We start from the raw sequence: 20,379 nt of genomic DNA, 5'->3' as shown, positions 1-20,379 counted from the left end.
CATTAGATCAAAAGTATGCCATTTTAAAAGTCTCAAAAAGGGTAAGAAGTTGGCTAATTTGTATAAGGAATACAGTGTTGGCCATGCAACAATTCATGACATGAGGAAAGAGGAGCAAATTGAATCATTCATCAAGAGGGGTAATGAACCATATTCTAGCATAAGAAAGACTTTGAAAGCAGGTGAGTAGAAAATTCACTTTATGCTTGGTTCATGCAAGAAAGAAACCAGCACACACCTATTTCAGGTGAGATTTTCATGAAAAAGGCAAAAATGTCTTACAACAAAATTACAAAAAGGAACGCTTTTCATGTCAGGTGGTTGGATAAATTTTGAAAAGGCGCTTTGGAGTCTAATTGCTAATTTTAACTGGGGAAAAACTCTCAAAGTGATATAGAGGCTTTTGAGCCTCTTGTTAAAGATTTCTTTTAACAGTCGAAGATATGGGTTTGGATCCAAATGGGGTATACAATGCAGTAATAATGGTGGATGTTTGATGGTCAGAACTCAACACTTTTTTTTCAAAAAACACTTTTTTATATTAAGCCATTAAAAAAAACTCAAAATTAATTTTATTTAAAAATCTAAAATATGCATAATGTTCACTTACTTATGCACAAAAAGAAAATACATAGTTATAAACACTTTTATTTGCAAATGAAATTAGAATTGAAAAAAACAAGACTATATACAAGCACTAACAGTTGCCGAGTCGCGTCACGCGGAAGTAGTCGGGAGCTTTTAGCGGCCAGTAAAGTAACAAATATTCATATATATATATAAAAGTGAATATATTATTAGAAGGCTTGGGATCTTGTGATTAAAGTGATATAACTTTTATGCGATTCGAGCGGTAATTATCGGAACTATGACGTAATTAGTAGACGATGTTTAATGAGTCGTATATTACGACTCTGCCAGTTCACGGCGGGAAAAAATGAGTCGTAATTTACGACGTTGCCAGCCGGAGGGTTAAACAATAAAACAGCATATATGATATTATGAAAGCTCTTGAAAATTATGGTGGCTAAAATAAGTATGGTAATTAAAACAGTACTTTAAAAACAATAACTACGCTAGTTGTAATGAAAAGCTATTGTAATGTAAATAAAGCAAATCAATGTATGAGAGTCAATTATACTACTACACACACAAAACAGTTATTAATCACATTACTGTACATTTGCTTCGAGAACAATAAAATAGATTTTAATGCTTTTCTGTTTCTTTGAAATAAAGGAAAGAATGGTCTGGCATGGGCAAAGAGTTTAATCTTTATCATTTTCTGCTAATCTGGAGTGTCGGATGAAAGAGGAATGTTATGAAATAATGGCATCTTTTTTCCTTGACATCATTGGTTTTCTTGTATATGGATCAAACATTGTGTGATAAGTTCCTGTGTAATTTAACTTATAAATTTTTCAGGAAGGAACCTTAAGACCTTTTCAAACGATTCTGCGTGGTAATTTATTTCATTATGGTAATATTTTTCTTGCCAATATAACACATTTCAGCTCCAGGAATAAATTCTCTTCTCTCCTCCTTACACAATGAATTGATCCTCCTCTCACTTAGATAAGTTCAATACAGCCACTGTATAGGTCATATTTATTGAAGTTGTTAAATATGATTGAAACTTTCTTTGTCAAGTGTAAGGCATCATGTAGTTCTGTCCACACCATGTTTCATCTCTAAAAATTAATTTGTGTCCTTTCAATTGGAGGTTTTCAATTCCTTAAATATATATACCATAAAGCAGTGACAGTAGGTGTCTCCATCAGCATAGATTTTGTGTTGAGTTTCTTAAAATAAATTCCACAAGTTTTATGAGGGTAATTTTTTTGAATACTCCAATAATCAGTCATAGTCTGAACTAATTTGTTATGCATATTACTAAATGCAGGGTACGTCTTATTAAATACAAATCATAAATACTTGGCCTAATTATTCCTTTAGTGAAATCACCCAGTTTGACAATTGGACATCCCATCCTCACACAGTGCAAGAAACTTGAACTTGATCTGTCATTTCCGATCCCATTAACCATTCTGTACAAGTAAAAATTTGAATTTAAATATTAATTAACTTTTAGGAGCATATTTGATTGCGTGTGGACCGCGAGGTGCCCTGCTGTTCATGTCATGGCTTGGTATAAGAGTCTTGCCATGTGATGGTACCTCTTCAAGTACACCAAGTACACCTCTCCATGGTCATTCTGCCAACAACCAGGTCAGTCTTCTCTTTTAGTAGACCAACATAATTAAAATATTTCTGTCATGTATCAGTCAACTAATATTAACCCTTAAAGCGCTAATCTAAATTACTGTCAAACGCTAAGACATAAAAAAAATATTTTTTTTTAAATTTCCCAATGCTAATTTTTGTTTCATATACCTTGGTATTACCTTAATAAGAAAAAATAATAAACATGTAATATTACATATTTTTGAAAATTTTATACGCACGAAAATATTTGAAATTTTGAATAAACTGCATTGCAGGATAATGTACATAGCAACACTATTTGACAGATTACATTACATTTATACAGGTTATTTATAATGAGTAAATTGTAACTGAAGTTCCTGTATAATTAGTACATAAAATAAATAAGTTCAGTATAAGATTTTGAAATGTAATAATGTGAAATTCAACACAAACTTATTTATAGATAGCCTACAAGGGAAATGAAACAAATATTGTACTAATAACCTTATTTATTTAGAATAAATAAACTGGACTTGTATGGTGAAACTGGTATAAAATACAAAACAAATAATTTAAAAAAATATTACACATAATATACCAAAAATGCGCTCATTTGTCAAAACTTGATCATCTGGATTAGCCATTATAACAAAAAATTATACTAAATGTTAGTAAAAACAATTTTAGAAGAATTGTATAAGATAATTACAGTATAAGAATTACAACGGACTGATTCAAAACACTTTGTTTAACAATATAACCAACATACGACCAACACACATGTAGTTAAACAGCTGAATGAAACGAACGCGTCTGTAGGCGTATGCCGCGTCACAGGCCATACAAAAAATGGCGGCGATTGCTTTCAACCCGAGTAGATACCGTTACAAAGTCCACCAACGGTGACAAAGCGTTTTGTCTAGTCCCGACAGTCGAAAGGAACCTCGATCTGCTCTCTTACGGAAGTTTTAACAACTAATTCTTCACCATTTCATAAGTAAAGCTTTTGCGTTTGTAGACGTAATCCGCGTTTAAAGCATCGGCAGTTCCGCCTCTTTAGGCGTTAGCCGCGTTGGAAGGGTTAAACCAATACCAATACTATGTGGCCCTAACTTAGCGTGTATAAATAATGAATTATTCATCTCATTTCATTTACTGAGGGGCTTACCTTTGGTTTCACAAAGATCTAAGCACTTCACCAAAACATTACACTAAATCTCTACATATTTCAAATAACTTCTTTGCTAAATAGTAGACAAAAATTTATTTTTAAACATAAACCATAGTATGTCTATAAGATGATAATAAAAAAGTAATTAGCGAACAATACTCTAGAATTGATATCAGCGTGATAAAGAGAAATAAACATGTAACAAGACAATTCTTCTTTGCCAGCTGAATCAGTGCATTTGTGAACAGAACAAAAATTAAATAAATGCTTGTTGCTCATTATCACTCATGACTGACAACATCGATAAATTTATAAAATCATATTGAAACTATTATCAACAAGGCATTAGTTTTTTTTGGAAGTTTACAAAACATAAAATTTTCAAACAATTATGTAAATACTAATTTGCATACTGGCTTATGAGACAATCATTGTAAAGCCAAGAATAAACTTCCTCGAACAACACTCACAATCTCCTGACAAGGAATTTTGACAAACATATGGTAATTTTAATGTTGGGAAATTACACTAAAACATTGTGATTAGAACTGTAAATGTCTAAGTTATCATTTTCTAATGAAAAATATAATGTTACTATACTTTGTTTTATGTTATAATACGAAACTTGCAATCTTTTAACTTTTAATAAATTGACTTAAGCTTTAGTCGGAACAAAGCAAAACCTAGAGTTACTGTAACAGTTCATATTGCAACTTGAAATGTAGTCAATGCATTGAAAATAGCTTAGTGCTTTTTTCAAAATGTAGTTAATGTGTTGAAAACTGCTTGAAGTCAGTTGCAGGATTAAGAAGTGAATGTAATAAAATTATCTTTAGTTCTCTCCATGAGAACAATGTTAAACCTCATTAAGTTTTATGATCTCATTTTTAGTCATAGAACTATGTGAGATGTTTTCATTGTGTTTGTTGAGATGAATACAAGCACTTTTAGTTTTTCTAATATTTTTTTTAGGCTATTCAAAAAACAACTCAAACTTTGTTGTGCTTCATTATTTGCCAATGGCCCAGTATAGCGGGTAAGGCGGTTATCCTGAAATAACCAAATCAAACAACATTGCCGCGGCTGCTGCTTGGATGGGTGACTGCTGAGCGATCCTTGCAAGCAGTCCACCTGCCCGGTCATTGGTGGTGGTTTGGAAGTCACCTTTAAGCTGTTGGTCCCTAGGTTATATTAGAGAGGACTTCTTAGCCCTAACTTTATCTGGTAAAATAAGACATTACATTACTTTACTTTTACTTTCAATTATTCAAAAAGAACACACTTTATAAAGGCAAAAAAACCTAAAAAGTATTTGGATATGTATTATTTATCTCTTTAAATGAGATATTTCCCAAAAAGCTATGATCTGTTTAGAGAAAAATTCAATTTTATTTTAGTATTGCCAGTTCTTAAATGGACCTGATTGTTTTAATGGCAAAGTTAAACACATGAGATTTTTTGAAAAAGAGTACTGAGCTTAATTAGTGCCAGATTTAGAAGTTCCGAGGCTCTTGGCCATGTTTTCCTAGTGGGCCTCTTACAGTGTGCGTTTTTCCAATAAGCTTCCACCTTATATTTTTTCAAATTACATTTGTAGCCTTCCCTTGTTGAGTAAACGTTCTTGTTCATGAGAACATAAATATGTTAATTCACTGCCATAAAATTTAAATACTATACAATTTTACTCTTTTAAATTATACCAAAGATAAAAACAATATTATCACAGATACTAATCTTCACAAAACTTATTTTACATTAAAAACAAACTGTCACCGACTTAATGCACAGTAAAATTAAAGGACTGTCTTGCTTCTGAGCTCTCCGTTGTGTAGTAAGTTAAGGTTATTATGTAGTAGGATCCAAGTTATATGCCGGGTTTTTCTTATTCATAGTGTTGTCAATGATGACCCCCAGGAACCTTACTGTATAATGCTCACATGTTTTTGAATATAAATTCACTTGACATTATTGTTGTTTTATTACAGTTGAGATATGGATATCTGAAGTCACCCAAATCACCCTTGCTCCGCCACGTTCGTGACCCTGAGGGGGAGTTGAATCAGCTGCTGGATGGGTTCAGTGTGTTTGAACGTAAACTCAACTACCGTTTCCAAGATCGCAGTTATCTACTCCAAGCTATGACACATGCATCCTACTCTCCAAACAGACTAACTGACTGTTACCAACGCCTTGAGTTTTTGGGTGATGCTGTCCTAGGTAAGAGTCGTGACACTGCTATACATTGTAAAGATGTTCTGGCGATAAAGAATTTGATTTGATTTGATTATACAGTAGGTGTAGTAATCAGGCAATAGATTCTGGCATTGTTAAATATGAGTAATAGTATAAGTAGAACTCCGATTATCCGAACCCCTATTATCCGAATCCCCAATTATCCGAATCACGATTCGGTGAAATTATGTAAAATTTGAAAGTCGTCAAATAACAGTGACGGCGCCCGCCCGACGAAACGTGCCATGACGTAGACAGGGGCAGGAGCCCGGCGCCGCCCGGCGTACGTGCCGTTACCGTGGTAACGTGACTCCCGCATGCTATATTTAGAACACCCCGCCCTTCCACCTGCACATCGACTGCAGTCTTGCCGCCCGCCGGTCAGTGCGCTTGAGCCGTATGCCAGTTCCGTTCGCGTGTGTATTTAGCAGTCGATTTGCGTTGTACCTTGAGAGTTGCGTTGATGTGTGTAGTGTTGCATAGCCTGATATTATAAAATCATTAACGATGAGTGCAAAACGTAAAACGAGTTGTACTTTCTCTCAGCGATAAAGTGGAAAATTATTAATCAGTTAAATAAAGGCGTCGCAGGAAAGCAACTAGCAGAGCGGTTTGGCGTAGGGGCTGCGACTATATGTGACATTAAAACTAACAAAGCAAAAATTTTAAGCTTCGTGAGTGCATTGGAAAGTGAAGATGGATGTTCATCTAGAAAAGTGATGAAGCACGCTAAAAGTGAACCTATTGAGAACGCTGTTTTTACGTGGTTTCTTCAACAACGGTCAAGTGGGCAACCTATTACCGGACAAATTTTATGTGAAAAAGCTCGAATGTTAAGCGAAAAAAATGGGTGTGACTTGATTTTAAGGCAAGCCAGGGGTGGCTTCGGAATTTTAAATCTAGGCATGGCATTCGAGAATTAGACGTAGCGGGAGAAAAAAAAACTTTCTGCCGACCGTGAAGCTGCCATTAAGTTTGTGGAAACATTTAAACAAGAGACTAAACACTATGATCCCGAACTTGTTTACAATGCCGACGAATCCGGGTTAAACTGGAAGGCCCTACCGAGGAAGACTTTGGCATCCAAAAGAGAACAAAGTGCTCCAGGGCATAAAGTAAGCACGGAACGAGTATAACAATCCTTGTTTGTGCTAACTCTACAGGTACCCATCGGCTGCCTTTACTAATGATAGGTAAAACCAAAAAAGCCCAAGAGCTTTTAAAAATGTAAACCATTTACCAGTGGCTTACACCAACCAAAAAAGTGCATGGATGGGCGAGTGATGATATATTTTGGGAATGGTACAATAAAACTTTCATCCCTGAAGTAAAAAAATTTAAAAAAGAAACTGGAAAAACGGGGAAAGTGTTGCTCATCATTGACAATGCTCCAACTCATCCACCCATTGAATGTTATGATCGGGACAAGGGCCAATTTAAATGCCTCTTTTTGCCACCTAATGTCACAAGTCTATTACAACCCATGGATCAGGGGGTTATTGAGTGTACAAAACGACACTACAGACGTCAACTGCTCCGTAAACTGCTCCTGGCTGAAGAAAACAATGAAGAGAGAGTTTTGGATTCATACAAAAAAATTAACTTGAAAGACTGCTGTTACATGATTGCGGATTCCTGGAATATGGTTAAAAGCGTTACACTAAAACGAGCTTGGAACAGAATAAACGGTACATCAACAAAAGAACTGCTGGAACTAGAAAAAACAGAGGTTACAACAAATAACAGATGAGCTAGCTGATGATGAAGAACTTGAACTGACTGTGGCAGAATTTGTAAAAACTTGCCAATAACATCGCAGGTTGTTCAGAAGTCGATGTTGAAGATATGGAAGAGTGGTTGCAATCTGATAACGCTGATCCTGGGTTTCAGATAATGACAGACAATGAAATAGCAGAAAGTGTAATGGACGAACAGCAAAATGATATCATTGACAGTGATGAGAGCGGTGATGAAACTGAAGAGGAAAATGTGCCAACACACGGAGAAGCCTTCATTTGTTTTGAAAACGCCTTTTAAAGTGGATGGGAGCGGCAACCAGAATGTGAAGCTGTACAACTTCTTGCCGTCAAGCGCCTGCGGGACCTTGCTGCACGGAAACGAGCTACAACCTCAAGGCAACGTACTTTATTGGAAATGTTCAAGTGAAAAACTACACAGGACAAATATGTACTGTATGTAGCCTATTGCACATTTCCATCACTTAATTTTTCATTTGTCATTTAGTTTATGTACTAGTACTTTTCGTTAATCTGTATTGCTGTACTGCATTTTTATTGCTCATGTTTATTACTGTACTCTATAGTATTAAAATAACAACGTTTTCAATGCACTTTTGTTTATTTAATGTAAAAATACTCCTTTTTTGCATAATTTCCATGCTAAATCCAACTATCCGAATTTTTCCATATCCGAATCGGCCTGATCCCCAATTAATTCGGATAATCGGAGTTCTACTGTATATTACTTCTTATATTATTCATGCTTTGTCTTAAGTGCCAGTTTGTATTACATCTTGTTAAAAGTGCAGGTGTGTTAGCTGGGTTCCAATTCATATCATGGTTTAGAATAGTTATTGCTTCCATTTACTATTTAAAATTGTTCTATTTCTTTATAGTGGAATCTTTTGGTTACATCTCATGTTATTTGATAAAAATACAATGCTTTAAACATGTGCTAAAATTTCATTTTAAATTAATTCATAGTCTTAACAGCCTGTTTCAGTTTCTGTTTATCATGACAATGCGCTCTAAAAGTCTGCAGGTATTACATGTAACAATATTATTGCAATTGTGTCATACAGCAATGTTAAAATAATTTAAGTTCTATATGAAGAATATTGTGCCTTTGTATAAAGAAACATTTTTATTAAGAAGTACTGTTATTCTAGTTTTAACTAACTTGTGAATTTAAATCATGTTTTTATAATTATTTCAAGAGCAATGAAAATTTTTGTTTGGGAAAATTTCCCCCCAAAATGAAATGTTTTGCTACTTTTAATAGTGTTTTATAATTTTATAAAAGCTGATGTTAGACATCTATATAAATATTTTTAATTGTTATATCAAGATCTGATAATATTCCCTCAGTAATAATAGCACACTGTCTTGAGAATGCCTTATCAGCAAACAAACAGATTAATTAATGTATAAAGGTTTCACATTATATTGATTCTGTTTGCTCTCAAAAGCATATACATGCATGTTTAAAGCCTATAATAAGGTATGGATGACAACCGGTATAGTCTTTTTATACATTTATTTAAAGTATGATTATATGTTTATAATTTACGATGTTTGTATTTAATTATTGTAAATGTACTGTATATGTGAGGTTGAGTGGTAGAGAGGTCTCAGTAACCCTAACTCTGCCTCTTTAATAAAGGTGTTTTACATTTTAATTCAGATAGTGAAAAACAGCATGTACAGTGAAAATCAAACATTAGTTCAGAAAATATAAAAATCACTGTAGATATTTGAAGAACAAGTCTTTTAATTAATTAAAACAATTTGAAGGTATTTACTTTATGAATTAATCCCTTATTACAATCAACAAACAATTTTAAAAGTATTTATTTGGAAGATAATAAAAGGCAGATGCATAAAAGAGAATTTTAACAATACTTATCAATGGTAAAGCAGTCACGATTAATAAAAAGTTTATGATATTCTTAACAACAATTTTGCAGGTAGTGGGAATAACTTCTGCTAGTTACTGTCATTCCATCTGTGTGAATAGAATACCTTATTCTGTTTCATCCTTTAAGTCAAATTGAGGTTGTAAATTCGATTAAAATGGTGTAGAACAAACATTTTGGTTGGGCAGATGGCATTTCCAATAAATTAATGGTATATAAGTAAGCAGCCAGTAAACCTTACATAACATTTTGTAGGGCTTCACCAATCACAAAAGTCTTTGATTTTAATAATAGACAATATATGTCACAACACACATCCTCCCCCCTCCCCCCCCCCGAACAGGAGTGTTGATAGAGGTTGTGCCTTGAACCTTTTCAAGAGTGTTTTATGAACCACCTTCCCATTAAGTATTATAGATATAATGGCTTGCAGTTGACATGCATAAATAAGTAAAGTTACATTGTTTTGTGTTTGTGGTCAAACAAGGTAAGAGTATGCCATACTATGAGTTGCATAACAGGCTTCACTAAGGTTACATTCAAAATTTCAAGTCTGTAGGTCATTTCGTTTTTGAGATGTCTTGTGAACAGAGAGCCAGACAATCGTACAGAAAATAAAATTTTACATCCCCCCAGCAGAAAAAAGAGGAATTATGCCAGCCTACTGAGTGATAAGCTTCAGTGATGCTCAGCCAAATCCTATGGATGGACATGCATCATCTTAAGGTGTGTCCAAACCTATGAACCAAAGTGTTTCACAAAAGTTTTGTGGAAAATTAAGTTTCAGGGAACCTCATGTGAACTTAAAACAATCCCAAAGTTCGGACAAACCACTTGTAGTAGTAATGAGTGCTCACAAACATGGCATCATAGGATGGTAATTGTTCTTTCAGCTAAAATTGACTTAATGACTCAAGGTAACAAAATGTTTGTTTTTTTATGGATTGGATTTTTTTCCAAAGTACAAAAGGTAGAGGATTGGTTGTATACATTGTTTTGTCAAAGTAGTGAAGGACACAGTTATAAAAGAAAAAGCCCCAACTCATAAGGTAGAGGAGATAATATAGGGTAAAACAACAAGACATAATCACCTATACTCTCTCCTCTTGTATAACCCTTTTAAAAAACTATTAATCGAGGATATTCTAATTCCTCTTTATGATTTCTTATTTATGGTATTGTTCTTTGAAATGTCAGTTGCTTGTGTTCAGTTTATTAACAGTGTGGTTGCCTACAGTATACAGTATTTTTATGTTCAGACTATCTGATAACAAGACATCTCTACGAAGACAAGCGTCAACATTGTCCGGGAGCCCTCACGGATCTACGCTCTGCCCTCGTTAACAACACTATCTTCGCCTCGTTAGCCGTCCGCCATGGGTTCCACAAATTCTTCCGTCATCTCTCTCCTGGGCTGGCCGAAGTCGTTGAGAGATTTGTTCGTATTCAGGAGGAAAACTCCCATGCCATCAGTGAAGAAGTAAGAATGTGTTTTCGTACTAAAGAAATAATTTAGTCACAAACTCATTTAGTCTAAAAATCTGTACTTATTGTTACATGTTTTTAAGCATTTTTATATAAAAGCATTGTTTTAATAAGAATTATACTGTGAAACACACTTATAAAATAATAAGGTTAATTTGTATTTATGAAGACTTTACTCTTCATGGAAGTAGTAAAATCCAATATTATGCAAGTTATTTAAAATTCTGTGTCTGTATAGAAATTTGAAAAATGTTGTTCCCTAATATATTATTTTAAGAATAGCAATGTACAAAATTATAAGAAAGTAAGAGGTGTACTCTTTGGAACCAGACTTCTTTTTAGTTTAAATTTAACTTCCAGAAACTATTATTGCCTATATCTCTATAAATAATCTCTGATTTTTGTTAAATTTTTTAGTACTATCTGATCGGAGAAGAGGAGTGTGAGGAGGCCGAGGATGTGGAAGTGCCTAAAGCTCTGGGAGATGTTTTCGAGTCGGTAGCTGGTGCAATCTTTCTAGACAGTGGCATGTCTCTAGATGCTGTTTGGAAAGTTTATTATCGTATGATGAAAACTGAAATAGGTATGTTCTTCCCTTCATGCTCATTTTTCCAAATAAATAACTGAAAAACTGTTATTCTATGTTTTTGTTCTTATTTTTTTCTATTATTGTGGTATAAATACTTTTAACTTAGTTATTCTTATTATTTAAACTCACACATCTCTTGACTTTTTTAAATTTTGTTCTTTGAAATTTGTTTTCTGTTTCAGAACAATTCAGCACCAATGTTCCAAAATCACCTATCAGGGAGCTTCTTGAATTAGAACCTGAAACTGCTAAATTTGGGTAATAATTTTGTATTGTTGATAATTTGTACTCTGTTTGGAGAATTGTGGTCCTTTTTTCACCACAAACATACTAATACAGTTTGCTGCCACGACCCTACAATGTACCTTCTCTAAAGTCATCAACTGGTACCATGGCCTATGTAAACTACTTTTAAAATGTTTAAATGCAATTAAATATTAATCATAAAATATATAATCACATTTAAAAATAATGAAAATGAGTATAAACAAGGTATAAGTGTGACGTGTTAAAGTTGTTGAAAAATTATTTGAATATAACTCTATACTTATAAATTTTCAACTCATTTTCTTAATGTTGGTATTAAGATTGCATATGTAATAAAATTAACTTAATTTAATCAGAATAAATCAAATTGATCAATGCATGTTGGGGACACACTTAATGATTTGGGTCTGGATGGTGTGGAATACCTCTCAGAAGAAAGGGAGGTCTGGGGTGCTCTCTCGGAAAAGTTTAAAAATATGAGCTCTCAAAACAGTGTTTAATATTCACTTCTGAGGTGCAGCAAAAGTTCCTGTAAAAAATTAATATATGTATGTATGAACAATGGGGCTTATACAATATAATGCAAATTTATGAACGCAATAACTGCCGTAATTTTTAATAGATCCAGACAAAGTTACATACAGAGTCATTATTTGCACATATCTTGGATGAGTTTATCAGCCAGTCTTACTTAACTAATAAAACATTTCAAGATAACATTTTTTGGTAAATTCATAACTAAAGTTTCAAGGCGGAGGCTCTTCAAAAATGTTATAATCATTGAATCATTACAAGGATTTCAGATTTCATTGAGTCAGTGATTGATTCTGTGGATAGAGGGGAAAAGGTAATAGGAGTATTTATGGATCTCCATAAAGCATTTGACAGTGTTGGTCATGCTAAGTTACTAACTAAGTTATCACAGTTTGGTATCCATGGGGTACAACTGACTAAAATCATATATACAAAACAGACAGCAGTTTGTGGAAATACATAATCTGCATAACAAGAATAATTTAACTAGTAAATATAATTCTATTTTAAAACAAAATTCTTATGGGGTTCCTCAAGGATCCATTTTGGGGCCACTTCTATTCCTCTGCTACCTAAAAGGAATTCCAGAGCTAGATAAATTATGCTTATACACTGATGATGCCACTCTAAGAATTAGTGCTTCATCTAAAGAGGAAATAGAGGAGTTTGCTTTTCTCAGCGTATCAAAGATAAATAAGTTTTTCAAAGAAAACAACTTAATTTTAAATCCAACAAAAACAAGCTATATGGAATTTTGTACTAACCAATGCAGAAATAAAATTAATCCTCATATAGAAATAGATGAAGTGGCTGTTTACAAATATAGGTTTTGGATTACTTGGTACTTAAATCATTTATACATTTTTACAAACGTCTTATGATATGCGTATGCCATATGGTGGGAAGGATTGATACAATGTGAATGTTGAGTTTAGCTCCAGTTCACTTTCCTCTTATGTGCAGCATCTAAAATCTGATGACGAAACGATGCGGGGGGTTTCGTTCTTCGTCACCGACTGTTTTTGGATCTGTTCAGACGAACATGACTGTAGATTTCAGAAGTCAAGTCTGCAACAGCATCAGATTTCAGATGCTGCACGTAAGAGGAAGGTTAACTGGAGCTAAACTCAACATTCACAAATTTGTATGCTTATAAGAATTTTTCGTGTAATGTTTCAAGATTATGAAATGTTTAAATATTACAAAGTGTTGTGAGGATATTAACATGACAACCTTGAGAGTCATTATACCATGAGTGTTGTGCAAATTAAAAATCTAAACTAATAATGCATCTTCAGTTTGACTAATTGACAACCTTAAGTGAAATGTACCTTTCTTCCAATTAAGAATAAAGGGATATTGTAATGAAACTTTTGTGTTGTAAAATTAATTTCTTTGTACAATAGTAATGGTCTAGCATGAAAAACTGATTTATTAGCAATGATTTATATTTTTAAAAGCCTTGCTAAATTGCTAAAATCATTTGATATTTTGGGGAAAAATTTTTTGCCAGTTTTAGGATTAAAGACATATATTGTTTACATAATTTTACTTCTAAAGTTGGTTATGCTTCTTCAAAATTGCCAACAAGAAATAGTTTTAATCAGCGTATTCTGTTCATATACAATTAACTACTTAGTGTGATATTTGGCCAGATTTAAAAATTTTTGAATTAAAAATAATACTATTAACCAGATTAAAATCCAACTTTATTTAGATGCACCATTTTTGGAAACACTGTTTTATAAGTTATTATTAATAATCTTAATTCTTAGGCTTACACAAGTAGTGTTATGACTCAGTCAAGTTTTTTGTTTCACACTGGTCTTTGGATTTTAAATTCATTGACATTTGTTGACTGAAGACGGCTCCCTACAGGAAAGCCATGTCTTAAGATTTTAACTGTGCTTCAATATAGTGTGAGCCATAAAACTTGAAACGATGATAATCATTAACACAGCTACAATATTAAATTGTACTCATTGAGTATTAGTCAAAGAACTTACTGATCTAAACTTTAAAAGTACCTGTTCAGCCAAAACATTTTTTGGAAAAAATCAACTTGTAATCACAGAATTGTGTTGTTTTACAGAAAACCAGAGAAATTGGCGGATGGACGAAGAGTACGAGTAACAGTAGAAGTGTTCGGTAAAGGTGTGTTCAAAGGCATTGGTCGCAACTACCGGATAGCCAAATGTACTGCGGCCAAGTGTGCTCTCAAACAGCTCAAGAAGCGTGGACTGTTGACGAGGAAACTTAACAATAACCAGCACTGGTGAGAGGAACTCTTCTGACACCCACTGTAGAAGTGTTCGGTATAGGTGTGTTCATGGGCAACAGTCGCAACTACCGGATAGCCAAATGTACTGCGGCCAAGTGTGGTCTCAAACAGCTCAAGAAGCGTGGACTATTGAGGAAACTTAACAATAACCAACATTGAGAAAAACTCTCCTCACACACCATAGAAGTACTTATCTGTAGCTTTACAATTAGGACTTCCTGATCAACTCTCATTAGTTGTAAGTGACATAATACAAAAAAATCTGGTTTCGAAGATGTTGTTATGAAAGACCAGTTACTTGCTTGTGTCATTTTTACCATTTCATTATATAAAGAATCAGTATTCTTATTGTTACAGCATCTCAAAATGTAGGATATTGTTGGTGATTGTGATTGCCTACTTATATTGTTACTATATCATGTTAGCATGGTAGTTAAGTTGTAATTACTTTTGATATTCATCAAGGGGTCATATTTAAAGTTGTTATTTATTATTTTTATTCAGCATTAATTAATAACATTTTAATCCTCAGCAGCAAATCGACTGAATGAATATGAAGATCTTTTTACAATTACAAAACAAAATGAAAGTGCTATCAGAATTTCACTAGCAAACTTAGTGAACTCATTGTACCTAAAATACAATGTAATTATCATAGAATAATAAGTTATAATTGTTCAAATAATGTGTTTGAATTTGTTTGTTATATTGTTTCAGTATATTTGTTTATTTACACTCTGAGCCCAGTAACGGTCGGGAGGGTGTAAAAATTGCCTTTATAGAGTACAGTAAAATCAACACCCGGGATTCTGAGGCTTATTTGACAATGTCTGAATAGTTAAAATGTTAATCCTCTGAACTCCAGGTGAAGATCCTTTACTATTACATTTCCGGTTCAGTATAATTATTGCTCAGGTCCAGAGAATTATAGTTGTGCATCTGTTTAAACTGTTATTTTGTAATATATTAATTAAAATTGAACTTATGAGAGTTAAAGATATACTTTTTAAATCAAGGCTGCAGAAAGAATCCAAATTGTTGGTATTTATAACATTTGTTTTTAGATTTTAAGTGTATGATATTGTATGTATGTATAGGTATTAATACAGAACATTCTTTCACAATTTCATACTTGTTAAAAAACTACTCACTATATTTACTTTTGGAGAAGTAACTTTTTAAAAATTAGAATATCATTGGATTCTGTATTAAAAAGTGTATTTTTATCTCAATGCAGAAACATTTTTTTAATACGTTTTACAAGATTTTTACATTATTTTTAGTATTAACTGATTAGTAAAAGCTTTCAGTAAGTTCTCTAAAGCAATTCTTTTGTAAGCACCACTTTGAAACAAATCCGTTTAATCATAGGTATTCAAGATATTTTACTTCATACCGGTACCTACCAGGAGTTTTGCCTAGTGATAAAACAGTTTTTATTTCATTTGGTACTTCAAAGATATGATTCCAATCCAAACAGCAAGTTCACTAAGTTTGTTATTGCAATAAATATTTATACTTATTTAGATGTTATTTTTACAGATTTGTATTATAAGCCTTGTCATATTATGAAGTTTATGAGTTGGAGATTAAAACTAATTTCTTTTATATTAAAATTTGTTATTGTTGTAAAACATTGATAAATCCATAACATAATAAAATGTAGATGATTTTTGTTCCTATAATACATTGATATTTTATTATATCTGTTTGAAATTAGACAACTAAAACATTATTTTTAAGTTCTATTGAAACACTTTACCAACCTTGTAGTAATTATAAGTATGTTTTATTGTTTAAAAATTATGTTTTTTTCTTATACAAATGTTGATTGATAGTAGATTAGTCTTATCAAGTAGATTATTATAAAGAATTACATTCAGTCGAGTTAATGCTATGGTTTTGAGTAAAAGATGTAACAATAAATACTTTAGCATGCCACCGACTGCATATTGTCTTGTGCAGATCAAATCCGACTTTAATAAACAATACACAGGGAACATTAAAATTCAGTTGTTATTTTATAAATTTGATTTGTATTATAATTTAAAGAGAGTGGTAAATTTAATCAAAGACTAATTAATTATAAGTGTTATTACCAAATTAGTGACATGACTTAACAATGATTAAAGGTAAATATATTACATCCACTAATACTTTTAAACTTGGGATATTAGTTACTAGTCATCAATATTAAATGTATCTGTATAAGGTTGCTCATATCTCTGATAATTATTTATTGGATTTTTCTAGCACATGTCTGAATTATAAGGTATACTACATCTGCTTCCCTGTGGAATTCACTGGTTATATGTCATTACTTGAGTTTTTGCATGCTTACATACTCGTAGTGAGTCCTTTCATATAATGTTTGAAGACATGACAAGCAAGTTACTGAGTCGTAGGGATTACAGTACTGATGCTTTCTAATTGAGTTGGTAATGTTATTTATTGTTTTAAAATAAGAATACATACAAAGGCTCTTATTTACTGTTAGATACCTAGTAACGAACTCCAATGTTGTAATTGTAATAATATTGCTTTTAGTGTCACTTATAATGTAAGTACGTATTACTAATGTTACAGTACATTCTGTTTTAAAATGTTGTAAAGCATTTTTCTCCACTATGTTTTTGTATAAATTTTATTTGAGAACGACATAGCTTTATAGTTAAAAAAAATACTAAGACATACAATAAGTAATTTTATTTTAAAACAAAGAGTTTGTTATTTTATATGTATTTTATTTTATAGAATATTTTAGTTATTTACAAATATATAAATATATATTCGAGTAATTTTTGGAGAGTTGCAAGTTTTAAGTTACTTTTAAACATTAAAATGAGACAGGCACTAATATGCTATATAATTTGCTGTAACAATTATGTAACACAGAGCATAAGACTAAAACATGATGACAGACTTGTACAGGTTTTCACATGCAATATTGACTCTTAATTTAACTATAAATTGCTTTTGTTTTGCTGTAAATATGATTTACGGATTTCAACATTCTTATGATTATATAGCCATAATATTTGTTCAGCACTGCTTTTAATACTAATATATATACTGTATATATATATACAGTATCCAAAAAACTCTTTATATGTTAAATCGATACAAACAAGCAATTTTGAATCAAAAGAATGGGTTCTGATTTTTAGTTCTTTCTCCAAAATAATAATAGATACATTTAACTGTTATTATTAAAGGATATGATTGAAAATCCTCTGGATGTAGAATTTAGTAAAGAATGAAAGCAAACTACATTAAATTCCAAGGCTTAAGGCTGAGGAACATTTACCTTTCAAGTATCTCTCCAAATTCAGATGTGCTGAGTCTGTTAAATTGTACTGCCTCTTACATTCATATTGTTGCCGATAATGATAAGAATATAAATCTCAATGTGATGATTGGTTGGTGGCATTTTTGTGTGTTGTTTTGGTTCATTTGCTGTCTGTCTGCTAACTTGAATCTCTATGAGGTTACATGAAAGTAGTGAAAGTAGTCACTGTTCCGGAATATTTGTTTTTAGCCTTTGTATTCTGTAATAATTGTAGAAAAATATTTCACATGTATGAGTGAGCACTTCTCATAACGGGTCAAAAGTTATATTAGCTTGTAGAGTTTTCATGATCTAACATTACTGTTCTGTAATTGAAGTATAAAAAATATTTGATGTAAATCATCATCAAGAAAATGATTGTTATTTTAATAATCTCGTATTTTCTTTGTTTTTTTTTTATCACACTAAAATCTATCATATACTTTTTTTATTGATTCCTTGAACCATGAATAGAATGTGCTATATTATAAAATGCAAAGTCGAAGCTTTTATTGCTTTCGGGTACTCTACAGTCTGGTCTGTCACCATCTTTAAAAACAAAAGTCCTCAGTATATATGTCCATACCAACAGTCTCAGATTGTCAGTCAACAAAAGAAAATTATTTAGTGGAAAATAATTGTATTAGTTGATTGTGCCCTCATTGTGAAACTCGAATAATGTTTCTTGCATCTCTCTAAATACAGTAGTTGTTTTATTTAGTGTCCTTCAATAAATATGAAATATTATCCAATAATATTATTGCCATATATATGTAGTCTAATTGATTAGATCAGTGGTGCCAAGTCACAGGATCCAAGCTGTGTTTTTTGGTGTGAATTGGCAACACTATCGTGTTGATGTGTGAAATAACTGGTTTGAATACTTCACAGAAAAATTTGCAATTTGTTTACAATAAAAGTCATGAGCAAAAGTCTATAATCCTTATTTTTCTGTCCCAAATGCAATAATACGGTAATTAGTACAAAACAGTTGAAGTAAGTTGTTAGCTCTTGATGATTTAAGATTAGAGTTTAAAGAATGTAAAACGTATAGTTAAATTATAAAAGTTTTGATATTACCAGGGAATACCAATAGCCTTCATTTTACTATGTCCTCCAACATGTGACCCCAGCGTGTGGGATGGCAAAACTATCAAGAACCAATTACATCACCGCTTTCCTTCAATGAAGTGTATTGCCTTAAACAGTTTCTTAGGTTAAATTGATCCAATTCAATATTTTAAATTGATGGTAATTTTTTGTATAGTCTAGATCTAATATAAAAATTGAAAGTGTTTATGCACATTTATTGTCCAGTTCTTTCACACATTCAACTTGTTTTAAAAATAAGTATTCACCACTTTTAAGCGATAAAATGTAGCAGCTCCTGTAATAATATAAAAACCAACTGATTTTAGTAGATATGATTTTAGGCTGTGTACTGTCAAGGGTATAACTGTACATTGATGTCACTCTACAGCAGGCTGAACTGTGGTTTTCAGTTGTGAGTGGCAGCAGTGTCAGGTCAGTGTTGCCATTTCACACTAGTCGGACTGTAGTGTCGGCTGTGAGATGGTAGCATTGACTTCTTGTCTTTGTCTGCAAATCTGTGATAGTCACTGCAATGTTTCAAGCATTTATCATAATTATTACCTGTACCAAAATGATTTATAAAACATCAATAATTATTGAATAGTGTTATTATTTTTAATTCTACTTAGTGCCTTTTTTGTTATTTATACTTTATCTAAATCAACACTGTTATTGTTGTCTTTATTGTGTGGAAATTGTGCATGAACTGGCTAGAATAATATACTAATTATTATTATTAATTGCTATTCAGTTTAGTTTCTAAGTGAGTGAATATGTTTTGTGTACCTACTAGTACCGTCATAATGTTTTGAAATATTTGTAATGGAGTGCTGTTAATAATTAAAATGTCATTTTAGAGTGTGTGTGGTTTTAGTCTGAAATTACATCTAATTCTTTGTGTTAACCCATTGTAGACCCATTTGATGTGGTGTAGATGGCACCAACAGTCCAAATTATTCTTTATTCTAAATCATTCCTGATCAGAGACCTGCTCTAACCCAGGGTTTAAGCTGCGATCGCATTTCTCCCTGTTGAGAAAACCTTTTGCAAAGTTATGATGAATGCCTGAAAGAACAACTAACCGCGGAAAGTATATCGCATTGTGAAAATAAGTTTACGGCGTAAAACTATTGTTTTTCAACTATACTATAAGATCGTATATTTTGCCATCACATTTTATTTCATGTACATAAAATATTAGACACTGTGCCAGCTGATGAACTGTCTGGTTGGAAAACGCCTGCCTACTCTCGGATCAAAAAATAGATGCCCGAGTTTGAACGTTAACCACAAACTAGTAATAGAGCTAAAATTACGGGAGTTACATTAAAATGTAGTATGTTTATTTTTACGTCTAGACATATAAAACAACTTATTTACAAACAATAACTAAATTTTCATCTGTAAAAATGAAATAAAGCACCGGTTTTGGCACTTTACTACTAGACTGCAATTTTTAAAATTAATCATTAAACCTGCCATTAGAGGTCCAAAGCCCATATGAAAAAATCTGATAGGAAATGGTGAAATATATTAA

At 32.3% G+C, this 20,379-nt stretch overlaps 1 protein-coding gene across 1 annotated transcript in view; it reads left to right on the top strand.

Annotated features, from left to right (window-relative positions):
• The window catches only part of LOC124360685 (endoribonuclease Dcr-1-like), an 80,787-nt gene extending 61,072 nt beyond the window's left edge, over window positions 1-19,715 (top strand). Inside the window, exons 25-30 of the mRNA XM_046814512.1 lie at window positions 2,093-2,229; window positions 5,365-5,596; window positions 10,526-10,746; window positions 11,169-11,334; window positions 11,523-11,598; window positions 14,234-19,715. Coding sequence (XP_046670468.1) covers window positions 2,093-2,229; window positions 5,365-5,596; window positions 10,526-10,746; window positions 11,169-11,334; window positions 11,523-11,598; window positions 14,234-14,420 — 1,019 coding nt within the window. The 3' untranslated portion in view covers window positions 14,421-19,715. The remainder of the gene's footprint in view (window positions 1-2,092; window positions 2,230-5,364; window positions 5,597-10,525; window positions 10,747-11,168; window positions 11,335-11,522; window positions 11,599-14,233) is intronic.
• Window positions 19,716-20,379: the final 664 nt, after the last annotated feature.

The sequence above is a fragment of the Homalodisca vitripennis genome, chromosome 4 (assembly GCF_021130785.1).
Source record: "Homalodisca vitripennis isolate AUS2020 chromosome 4, UT_GWSS_2.1, whole genome shotgun sequence".
Lineage (NCBI taxonomy): Eukaryota > Metazoa > Arthropoda > Insecta > Hemiptera > Cicadellidae > Homalodisca > Homalodisca vitripennis.
The sequence above is the reverse complement of the archived record's forward strand: the minus strand, read 5'-3'. Positions and strand labels throughout refer to the sequence as shown.